This window comes from Cajanus cajan, chromosome 2 (genome assembly GCF_000230855.2).
Source record: "Cajanus cajan strain Asha chromosome 2, NIPB_CcT2T_4, whole genome shotgun sequence".
Classification (NCBI taxonomy): domain Eukaryota; kingdom Viridiplantae; phylum Streptophyta; class Magnoliopsida; order Fabales; family Fabaceae; genus Cajanus; species Cajanus cajan.
This window is the reverse complement of record NC_138518.1, coordinates 45,470,862-45,483,667: the sequence shown is the minus strand read 5'-3', so window position 1 is coordinate 45,483,667 and position 12,806 is coordinate 45,470,862. Positions and strand designations below refer to the sequence as shown.

Sequence of the window (12,806 nt, the reverse complement as noted above, 5' to 3'; positions counted from 1 at the left end):
CTTTGTTATAGAAAAGTTGTTATTTGTTCTTTTGTTTTGTCATTGTTGCAATTAGGCATATTCCTTCTTATTAGGCATAAAATAATTATATCTTTTCCTTTTCCTATAACTGAATTATTTAAGTTAGTTACAGAATAATTTCTGTTTAGGTTACAATAAGAGTTTGTTTAGATTTTATTTTTTGTTTCAACAGCTTCGATATTTTGTATATATACTTATCTGTAGTTCCCTTTCTAGAGTGTGTGAATTGATCAATGGAAAGAAATGTTTTCTTCTCAATCACTATTATGGTATCATCGCTTGGAATGATCTTTCTCTTCCACGTAACACTCTGTTTCTTCGTTTTAAAACTCACATTATTTTGAAATCCTTGATCAATCATGACAAATTCTGATGAAAATTCTTCGAACCATTCTCTCCGATCATCTTGTAAACCCTGCTAATCCATTTTTTCTTCATCCTGGAGAAAACCTCGCCCTCGTTTTGGTGACTTCGCTACTTTTTGAAAACAACTTTCAAACATGGAAACACGACATGCTCGTAGCTCTGGAAACCAAGAACAAAGACCAGTTCATGCTTGGAACCCTTGCATGTCCAGATTCAACTGATCCTCTTCAAGAAGTATGGTGCCGATGCAACAAGATGGTGATTTCATGGCTTACAAGATCCATGACTCCTTCGATTAAACAATCTGTCATGTGGATGGAATCTGCATCTGAGATCTGGCTTGATTTATGTGATTGCTTTTCCCATGGTGATAAATTTTGAATTGTAGACCTTCAAGAAGAATTGCAAAACTGCAAACAAGGTGATCAAATTGTTTCTCAATATTACACGCGTTTACAAATTCTTTGGAAAGAACTCTCAATGTATCGTACAGTTCTCACTTGTAAATGTTCCCCTATTTGTTCTTGTGGCATTTTTGCAAGGACTAAATGATGAATTTGCACAACTTAGATCTCAGGTTATGCTCATGGAGCCTATGCCCGGTCTTACTCGCACTTTTTCACTAGTTCTTCAACAAGAAAGAGAATTTGGAAATTGTTACCCGCAAACACCTCCGAAATTTGCTGCTCTTGCCAGTATTCAAAATGAACCCATAAAGAAATTTAATTCTGGAAGAGGTGGTTTCTCTAATGGTCGTGGTGGTGATAAGTTTGGTAGAGGTTCTAGCAGAAACACAAAATGGTGTTCTAAGTGCAAAAAGACAAATCATATTATTGAAACATGCTTCAAAATATATGGTTTCCCTGCTGGTTACAAGACTAATAGCAAAGATTCATCAGCTTCTTCAACTCCATCTGCTAATATAGCTGATTCTAATCCATTTGTAATTCAAGAAAGTCCCGCCTTGGAGGTTGGTTCATCTCAGAACAACTTTGGTTTCTTTAAAGAGCAATGTGAAGCACTCTTGGCTCTCCTGCAGCAGTCCAAAGATTCCTCTCCCAATATGACTCATGCACATCATTGCTCTGTGAATTCCACAGGTATTAATTCTTTTCCACCTTCATGGATTATAGATAGTGGTGCCACAGACCATATTTGCCCTTCTAAATCTTATTTTACTACTTTTCATTCCATTAAGCCTATCTCTATTCGATTGCCAAATGGCAGTACTATTATTGCTAATCATTCAGGAACTATTCACCTTGGTAACTTAGTGTTACATAATTCTTTGTATGTTCCAGATTTTGTTGTGCATCTAATTTCAATTCCTAAACTTCTGTCTACTCTTAATTGTTTTGTTCTATTTTGTCCCCTTAATTGTTTTATTGTGCAGAACCCAACCTTCAAGATGATTGGAGTAGCTAAGCAGATTCAAGGGCTATTTCATCTATTGCAACCTAATACCTTAGCTAGTCTTTTTGCTGAAACTACTGATTGTACTTTACATCATAAAAATAATGTGAACGTTAGCACTATTGAGAATAATTCCTTATGGCATATAAAATTAGGACATCCCTCTAATAAAATTGTTCAAGTTCTTTCTTCTTAGTATGATTACCTATCTTTTTATCCTATTCAGGCATGTGATATATGCTCTTTTGCAAAATAGAAGAAGCTATCTTTTCCAAATAGTGCTACTCAAACACAAAATTTCTTTGAGCTTATTCATGTTGATATATGGGGACCTTTGGTTGTTTCCTCTATTGATGGTTACAAATACTTCTTAACAATTGTTGATGACTATAGTAGATTCACATGGATTCATTTATTAAAATCTAAAATGGAAGTCAGAAACCTTTTACAAAATTTTATTTTACTTATTGAAAATCAATTTGATTGCAAACTAAAAAGATTAAGATCTGATAATGGAAAAGAGTTATTTCTCACTGATTTTTACGATACTAAAGGTATACTACATGAGACCACTTGTATAGAAACACCTCAACAAAATGGAATTGTTGAGAGAAAGCATCAACATCTTTTAGATGTGAGTAGATCTTTACTATTTCAATCCAAAATCCCTAACATTTTCTGGTCTTTTGTTATGAAGCATGTTGTACATCTAATCAATAGATTGCCTACACCATTTTTAAAACTAAAATCTCCTTATGAAATGGTTTTTAATATGAAACCTGACCTTTCCATTCTAAAAGTCTTTGGTTGCCTTGCTTTTGCTTCAACCCTTACTACCGGAAGAACAAAATTAGCTCCTCGGGCATCAAAGTGCATTTTTCTTGGTTACAAAACTGGTACCAAAGGATATGTACTTTTTAATCTCTCTTCAAAATCTATTTCAATTTTTAGGAATGTAGTTTTTCATGAAACTATTTTTCCTTATGTTTCTGTTTCTAAAAAGGATACTAGTTTTGATACCACAATTCTAATGACACTAATCTAACATAATATGAATTATATCCTAATATTGACTCATCTGTCTTAGAATCTCCTCTTGAGGTACCTCAATCAATTTCAGTAGATGCAGATTCTGAAAATCTAGTTGCAAAAAAGGGTTTCTTTAAGGACAAATACTAGACCTGGGTATTTGGATCAATATCATTGTTATACTCATGATTCTTCTAACACTACTTGCAACATCTCTTATCCTTTTACATTTATATATGTCATATGCTAATTGTTCTTCTGACCACATCTCTTTTTGTCATTCTATTTTTGCATATATTGAGCCTTCTAGTTTCAAACAAGCAAGTCAACATGACTATTGGAGGCAGGCTATGATGACTGAACTTCAGGCTTTAGAGAGAAACCAAACTTGGACTTTGATGAAGCTTCTTCTAGGAAAGCACACTATTGGATGCAAATGGGTTTATAGGATCAAACATAAGGCAAATGACTCCATAAAGAGATACAAGGCTCGGTTGGTTGCTAAGGGCTTTACACAACAAGAAGGGGTTGATTATTTTGAAACCTTTTCCCCTGTAGCCAAGTTCACTACAGTGAGATTTCTTATTGCCTTAGCATCAACACAAAACTGGTTTCTGCATCAATTAGATGTAGATAATGCCTTTCTACATGGTGATTTGGAGGAAGAAGTATACATGCGACCTCCTCAAGGTTTACACTTACCACAGCCTAATCTTGTTTTCAAATTGTAGAAATCTCTCTACGGATTAAAGCAAGCCAGTAGAAATTGGAATCGAAAACTTACTTCAGAATTACTATTCATGAATTATAAACAAAGTTCTGCTGACCATTCCTTATTCATCAAAATTCAAGAGAAACAATTTTTCAGAAATCACTAAGGTTAAACAGCATCTGCACAAGAAATTTCATATCAAGGATCTAGGACCTTTGAAATTATTTTTTAGGCTTGGAGGTTGCTCGTTTCAAAAGAGGATTGGTTCTTAATCAACGAAAATATTGTTTAGAATTAATTGATGAAGTTAGCCTTCTTGGCTACAAACCTGCTTCTACTCCAGCAGATCCCGCTACTAAACTTTATGTAGATCATGGAACCCCTTTAGAAGATCCTTCTTCCTTTAAAAGACTTATTGGTAAACTGATTTATCTTACAAACACTCGTCCAAATATTAGTTTTGCAGTTCAACATTTAAGTCAATTTTTTGCTTGTCCAAGAGAACCACATATGCAAGCTGCCATGCGAATCATTAGATATTTGAAGAGTGCACCAGGCACTGGTTTATTTTACCCTGCCTTTAATTCTCTTCGAATTCAAGCCTTTTCTGACTCAGATTGGGCTACATGTACAACCACTCGCAGATCAATAACTGGTTATTGTGTTTTTCTAGGAAAAGCTCTCATTTCTTGGAAGTCTAAGAAGCAGTCTACTGTTTCCAGATCATCTTTAGAGGCAGAATATCGCGCCTTAGCTTTTGTTACATGTGAACTACAATGGTTAAAGTATCTTTGCAGTGATCTTCATTTGAGAATCCTACACCTTTTACCACATTTTGTGAATCTGCCATCCAGATAGCTAAGAATCCAACATTTCATGAGCGAACCAAACACATTGAAGTTGATTGTCATTTCATCCGTATAAAGCTTCAAGAAGGATTACTACACTTAATTCATGTTTCCTCTGCAAAAATTAGCTTGCTGATGCATTCACTAAATCACTCTATCCCAAACCATTTCAACATGTTATCTCCAAGTTGAGTATCATTAACATTCATCGCCCACCTTGAGAAGGGGTATTAGGCATAAAATAACTATCTTTTCCTTTTCCTATAACTGAATTCTTTAAGTTAGTTACAGAATAATTTCTATTTAGGTTACAATAAGAGTTTGTTTAGATTTTATTTTCTGTTTCAACAGCTTCAATATTTTGTATATATACTTTTTGCAGTTCCCTTTCCATAGTGTGTGAATTGATCAATGGAAAGAAATGTTTTCTTCTCAATCACTGGAAAAGAAATATTTTCTTCTCAATCACTGTTACTTCTCTATGTTATTATATATAGATATGGTATTACGTAAGAAATGAGATATAAAGAATATACGCACTCTTATTTCTTAAGACATTTGTTTTATCCTGTGATTTAGAGTATTCTCGTTCTTAACATTAGGTAAATCGTATTTGTTACATTTTTTTAACCCTAGCACTTGGTCTAAGTGGGTCATTATTTATAACTCTATTTATTTCATGTAATATCAATAATTTTTGTTTTGTATTAATATAATATAAATGCAAGTTTATTCAGAAATTAAAAAAAATGTTTAAGTTTATGGACATTGGAAGGCGTACAAACACGGAACACAATTGAACTAAATTAAATGACGAGGGAAAAGGGAAACAAAACATTAGTTTGGAGTGAAAAGTATTTTTCACTTAAACTTATTTAGATGACTCGAAGGTGTTGGCCGCTTCAAGTTGAATATGTTTTAATTTGTATCTTTCCCTTTTCAAAATAAAGAAACTTACTTAGGTAAATTATTAAGCATAAAACTTCATTTTGTTCCTTGAGAGATTACGGATGGATCACATTTAGAATGCAACATTATTTAAAAAAAAACTGATTAATTCTTAAAAGATGAAAATCAATCTTTCTATCCTTAATTAATGTTGATGACTGGATGTTGATAAATGTAATTCTTCAAAAAAAAAAAGTGATGTAAATAATTATAAAAAAAAAGTAATGTCCATTTATCTTAGAATTTTGATAAATGTCATATAGAATTAATTTTGATAAAATTGATTTTAAACTGTTGAATACAATGAAAATGTATTCCTTCCAAAAATAATAAAATTTGTGTTTAAAGTAATTCTAACCATAAATTTTACATTAACACAGAGTTTAATGATGATACATTATCGTCGTAAAGAATTTTACACAATCAATAAAAGCATTAAAAATTATATAACTTTTAAGATAATTATTATAAAAATTAACAAATTTATTATTTATAATAGATTGTGATTAAATGGTCATGTACCATTAAACCCCAAAACATATACAAACTACAACAAAATGTGTTTTTAGCCACTTTAGAAAAATATTATTAAATTATGAGTAAATATTGTTAATTTTGCAACATTTTATCAAATGTAAGATAAAGCCTATGTTGCTAAAGATTATTAACATTATTTTACATATTAATGACAACATTTTTAAAAATGCTACCAAAGTGACATTTTGTAACATTTAATAATGTTGCTAGGTTTTTAAACTTTATAAAATGATAATTAGATTATACTATCACTTATACTTATGACTTTTTTCTACAAGTCCTTAGATTTAAGATATCCTAATTTTTTTTAAAGAAAAATAGAAAATATCATAAGTTAATCACCATCAAATCTAAATCATCTATCAAAATTCATTTATCTTAAATTTTACTATATAGTTATATATATCATTCTTTTACTCGATGTAGACCTTCAATTTTGGAAAACAATTATATATAAGAAAATTATACATTTTATATATTATTCTTTTCCTTGAAGTAGAACTAAATTTTGAAATATAATTATAAAGAACAACATTAAGATAAAAAAAATGTTACTTTATCTATAATAACATTTTCTAAAATAAATGTTACAATAACCTATTAATTTAATTCATAATAATATTTTAATAAATATAAATACATAAATGTCATTATGATGTGTTTAGATGAGGAATTTTACAAATTCAAGGAATTTTAAATTCTTGATATTTGAATTACTTTGATTTCAATTTCTATCATTCTTAAAATATTTTGTTTGGATGAGTCAATTCAAATTTCTTAAATTTTAAATTGTTAGGTTGAATATGATAATTTGATTCTACCATAATAAAATTGATTTAAAAAATATATTTATATGTTAAGATTTTAAAATTAAATTTTATAAAAATAAATATTAATCCATTTTTAAATATTTAAAAATTTTAAAAATTAATATTAGATAATATTTAATAATTTTAAAAATATTTTTGAATATCCAATAATTAAAAGAATGAAGAGATAAGATAAAATATATAGGTGAAATAAGAAAACAAATATGAGGAATTTCAAATTCTTCCATTTTTGGGAGAATTTGAAATTCTATTATTTGAAGGAATTTCACAAATGCTTGGATTTCAAATTCTTTGTAAATTCCTCATCCAAATAAAACATTTCACCTCGGAGAATTTGAAATTCTTCAAATAAATGAATTATCCTATATAAATTCTCCATCCAAACACATCATAAAGATATTAATGTAGTAGCGAGATAATGGGAGGAATTCATTTTAGTGATAAAACAAAAAGGCCCTTTTTATTTTTTAAAATTTAGGGTGACCCAATTCTCAAGGAATAAGATGATCTTTTGTTTAGTTAACCCACCGATTGGGAATTGTTGTACAGATAATTTTTTTCAAACAACTATGTAGTTCACGCGACGTTTATTCTTATCTTTCTCCAAGGTATGAGACTAATTCCATCATCAAGATTTATGTATGTATAACAAGGTGGTAGTAAATAAGATTAATCGATTCTGATATCTACCAAGTTTAAAGCTCCCCTTTAAAGATCATTACTGTATTAATAGCATTAGCATGTAAAATTGTAAACTCTCACAGATCCAAATTCCATATATGAATGCCAGGAAATTTTCCGAAAAAACTAAGAAATGTAGACAAGAGGTGTTAATCAGTCGCTACAACAAGTACACAATGATACATGTCTTCTATATATCAGATCTTCCTATTTATTGGATATGGAAAAAAAAATACTCTAAATAAATTATTCAAAAGTCAAAATTGCTTTCTGTAATATTGATTTCTTACTAGTAACTAAAAGCTACATACTTATGGACAGCACCAGAAGAAATTGGTGAATCAAAAATCAACTACAAATTTTAGGAAGAACAAGTGAAGAAATAGAAAGAAAAAAGTCGAAAAATGGAGAAAAGAAGAAAAATCTGTACATAGAGAGAGCTTGAAAGAAAGAAGAAATAAGACCAAAAGCTCTGTGTCCACTTATCTGTTATGCAAGGGATTAGGACCTGTGTAGATTTTTCTTTTTTCATCACCAAGAACAGCTTCACTACCACCTTCACCTGAATTCTGTCTAAAACCTTGTTTGGCATGAATAGAACCAGGCTTTTTCACAGACCCACTTTCAAAGTTTTGAACTTTTGCTGACCTATTCGTAGAAGTAGAGAAGTTTTGCAACAGCAACAGAACCAACATTAGGAGAAAAAAACAAGCCAAACTCATGAGCCTCATGGTCTTACTGAAACTGTAGTAGCAGTCTCAAAAGGCCATAGAGAACAAACAAAAGGCAAAGGAGCTTCTTTTTGATCTGATTCAAAAGGGGTATCCAAACAAAGCCTGAAAGAGAAAACAGAAAGGCAACACAATAAGGATCTGATGTAGCTTCCTTTTGGCACCCTTTTCATTCAATGCTTGTTTTTAATTGGATGATGTGGTGTAACCTTGATGTCTGAGCTCTGAAAATGAGGATGGTCAATGTGAGGTGTGAGTCAATATGCATAGGGGTTGGTGCTTCAATGCAGATAAATGTTAATGTGGTGCAGGCTTTGTTTTGATGCAGATTTCAGAGCCCTTTTTTTACTTGGGAAACAACTATGAACCAGAGAGAGAGAAGGGAAAGGAAGAGGGATCTTGCTTACATCTATTGGGAGTACAGGGTGATGCTGTTGCTACAAGTTCACTCATGATGCATACATATATTTACTGCTTGAGAGAAAAGAGTGAGCTCTTGAGTATTTACTGTGTATAAGATGATCATATAAATTTATAAATCATGCTGTATTTTCTTCCAAAGCCTTTGAAGTCGTAATTCAATACACATTGAAAATGATGTTTTCACCTCACTTTTCTTTGCGTTCTCTTTACACTTCTTGTAAATGTCAAGTTACCTAACATGAAGACTGGGAAAATAAAGTGTAAGGTGAGTATTGAAGAATGAAGTGAAATGTTTAGACAAAATTATATACTTGACCCTTGAGTTAAAAACAAAAAATGAAAGAAAGAAAGGCTTAACAAGTATGGAATATTGTGATTATAATGATATAAACAATATTGCTCCCTTTTGTCTGTTTTATGGCAATATGTATCTACATAGGTATGGAACTTTCTGACAGAAAAGCCAATCTTGTATTTTCAGAACTCAGTTGAATTTGCTTTGGTATTGCAGCACGTTCTTCTATTTAATTAATCTCTCCGATCTAGTTCAAGTAATTCATCTTTGTTTAGATTCAAAAATTTTACCATACGTCATGACCAAGTATAATTGTTGGTGAACATGGGAGGATTTAAATATTAAAAAAAAAAAAAAAACTCTTTCATAATTCAGACAAATGAATTCGACATCACATTTTCACTCAAAATTTTAAGACATTAGATTTAGGATTATTTTATATGCCGCTGAAAATACTTAATGTAATATGAAACACTCGTTTACTTGTCCACGAATAATAACTCAATTGAATTTGAATGGTGTGTTGGAGTCTTAGTTCCACATGTGTGGATCTGTACAGAGTAAATTTGGTGAGGTGGCATCCCCAAAATTTCAAGGTAATTAGGTTTGAAGTATCATCATACAAGAAAAGAAAGGTAATTGGGTTGGTCCATATACGACCATAAGGTGAAAATTTCAAAAAGATTATGCAAAGCAGAAGGTTGGTCAACTGCCAAACAGGGCTTTAGGTTCTATAGTAGTTGTGTGCATAGATGACATCAAGTAATGCTAATGTTCATGTCAGCTGTTATAATTTCATACGAGTAATCATTGATTACACTTTACTTTAGGTGCATGTCTCACTAGGATTTAACTCTTCTAAATGAAATGTGCAAAATGATCAGAAAGTAAGAATATATCTTTCATAATTTGAATTAAATAATATATTTTAAACAAAAGTTACTTTATGTTGACTATGATGAATGCATTTTTACTTTATCATTTTACACATCTCTTAATCTATATAAGTAATCTTATTCTAGCATAGAAGCATAGCATTTGCTTCCAAGTGACAACATCACTGTACATTTATCAAAAATAATATAGTGCTTTTCTGTCGGGTATATAAAGTTTAATTAGAGAAGAAAAATGAATTTGGTCAAACAGGTGGGGTTTGGAAAATGGGCCATGCAAATGTGGACAATGAAGGCATGGATCTTTTCCTAACAAAGAATGATGTTGTCTTCATTCACTTTATATAAGTGAAGAACCTCGTGACTTTAGGGTATGGAAAGTTTTTTTTTTTATTTTCTCCCCATCTCATGGAAGGACACTCTTAGATTTATAACCTTCAAAGCTTGGCAATAAATTGAAGAGGATATATATATATACAGAGTGATTATAATAACACCAGTGTAATTTTTACTAAGTATTACACTGTTCAATAGTTTTATATAAAATGTGAATTTTGTAAATCCAACCGTTAGATTGAAAGTTCATATCTCTTAGATCATATATACAAAAAAATTTATATTAATCCAAGATGATTTGATACTTCATTTTTATAAAATAAAATTGACATAACATATTTATTTCAAAACACACTAAAATATGAACACTTTGATTACTTTCAAATTGTTATTCAATTTTAACAAAATTTGATATACACATAAAAAGTGATATGAACTTTCAATCTAACGGTTGGATTTACAAAATTCACAATTAATATAAATTTATTGAGTAGTGTAATACTTAGTAAAAATTATACCGGTATAATTATAACCCCTATATACATACATATATATATATATATATATATATATATATATATATATATATATAGTTTTATAGATTATCCTCTTTTCCTTCACCATTGCCTTTATCAGTTTATTTTTTCCATGTGGTGACATGATTTTTATAACTAGTATATTCATTTATCTATAGTTGCATGGATGTTTGTAATCATTCACAGGAAAGATGTGAACCATAGAACTTACTAGGAAAAATGACTTTTTTTTCTTCTAATTTTGCTAACATAACAAATGTAGCATAAGTAAGAAAGTATTCATTCATCAAAAGAAAAAACATTCATCAAAAAAATGTAATAAAGTATTTATCTACTATTGTATATTATATACAATTAGCACAAATGATTTGTTCACTATTAGGACATGTAATGGGCAACGAAAGCATAAAACATAAATAAAAAAAAATTATATAAAATCATAGAATAGAAAAGAGGAAAGGTCAAGGAACAAAAGCAATTTTGTATTTCCTCAATAACCACACTGTTCCACATGTTTTTCATTCATTTATAAGACAAATACATTAAAAATGATTGTCATATATAATACTCATAAATGTTATCAGTAAAACATATGTACCCACCATCATTAGGTGTGTAGATTTATTTAAAATCAGATACCTAGTAGGATATTACCAATTAAAGTAAGCAAACATAACTATAACATAACTTTACCCACTAATACAAGTAACCATAATTAATTACAACAATAAAAAATAAAGGAAAAGTTTTGCTGCTTTAACACTCCTCCTTAAAACTTTTCTTAAGGACTCCTAATTTGCTTCTTAGCACATTAAACTTAACAATTGGAAGTGTCTTAATGAGTATGTCTGCTAATTGCTCCGCATACTTGCAATACACATCAATTGAACATCTCAATTCTTCTCAACTTTCCTCATAGCATGAAATTTGACATTGATATTATTGGTTCTCCCATGTTGAATTGGATTTTTAGCAATTGAAATGATTGACTTGTTATCACACCATAGCATAGTAGGTTCCATTTGCACATGACTCAAATTTATCTAGACTTTCTTGACCTACATAGCTTGATTTGAGGTTGTTGTTACAGCTACATATTCAACCTCAATAAGGGATTGAGCAACCACATCTTGCTTCTTACAATTCCATGAAAATACTCTAGTACCAAGGAAAAAATGCCTCATTATGCTCTTAGAGTCATCAATAGATCCAACTTAATCGCTATCAACAAAACCTTCAACCTTTCCATCACTTTTGTTGTACCAAATTCCAAAATCAATAGTATTTTTCAAGTATCTCAACACTCTTTTGCTTACACCAAAGTGTGTTAAACTTGGTGAATGCATGAATCTTGAAAGTAAATTACTGTAGAACATCAAATATGATCTAGTTGTAGTCAAATAAAGAAGACTACCAACTAAACTTCTATATTAAGTCATGTCCGCCTTTGAATCACCATCAGCCTTGCCGAACTTTTCATTAACAATAAGTGGAGTTGAAATAGGATTACAACTCTCTAATTTGAATTTTTTCAGCAAGTCATTTGCATACTTTTTTGTGTGAGAAAAATTCCATCATCAATTTGATGCACTTCCATCCCCAAAAAATACCTCATCACTCCAAGATCTCATTTCAAAAACTTGCAACATGCTCTTTTTAAATTCTTCAATTTCATCAACATCATCACCTATAATCAACAAATCATCAACGTAAAATGAAACCACAACTTTCTTTCTATTGCCACAATCTTTCATATAAAGAGTAAGCTCATTTTGTCCCCTCTTGAAATCATTTTGCAAAAAATGAGAATCAACTATGTTGTACCAAACTCTCAGAGCTTGTTTTAGACCATATAAGGCTTTATAAAGCCTATAAAATTTTTCTTCATGACCTAAAATAATAAAACTAGCAAGTTGTTCAACATAAATTTCTTCTTATTTTCTTCCTTATTACTTTTTCTTCCTTATTTTCTCCCCTACCTTTTACATTACATATTTACATTCTATCTAATCTATCTCTCACTCTCTTTGTTTATTTTTCATTTCACATGACAATTTTTGTAAAAAATGAAAGGTACTACTTTTTCTTACTATTTTTTCTCCTCAACCCTCTATATTACATATTTGTATTTTATCTAATTTATTTCTCACCCTCTTTGTTTAATTTTCATCTCACATGATAATCTTTGTCAAAAATAAAAGTACTAT

General features: G+C 30.3%; 2 protein-coding genes across 2 annotated transcripts; both read left to right on the top strand.

The window, feature by feature from the left end:
• Positions 1 to 393: 393 nt before the first annotated feature.
• Positions 394 to 2,979, top strand: LOC145954955 (uncharacterized). The gene is made up of 5 exons (XM_083069648.1): positions 394 to 621; positions 776 to 1,696; positions 1,781 to 1,912; positions 2,057 to 2,192; positions 2,888 to 2,979. Exons 1-5 carry the CDS (start codon positions 394 to 396, stop codon positions 2,977 to 2,979), a joined length of 1,509 nt encoding a protein of 502 aa, XP_082925774.1.
• Positions 2,980 to 3,182: 203 nt separating this feature from the next.
• LOC109804937 (putative mitochondrial protein AtMg00810) lies at positions 3,183 to 4,399 on the top strand. The gene is made up of 2 exons (XM_020366864.2): positions 3,183 to 3,519; positions 3,774 to 4,399. Exons 1-2 carry the CDS (start codon positions 3,183 to 3,185, stop codon positions 4,397 to 4,399), a joined length of 963 nt encoding a protein of 320 aa, XP_020222453.1.
• Positions 4,400 to 12,806: the final 8,407 nt, after the last annotated feature.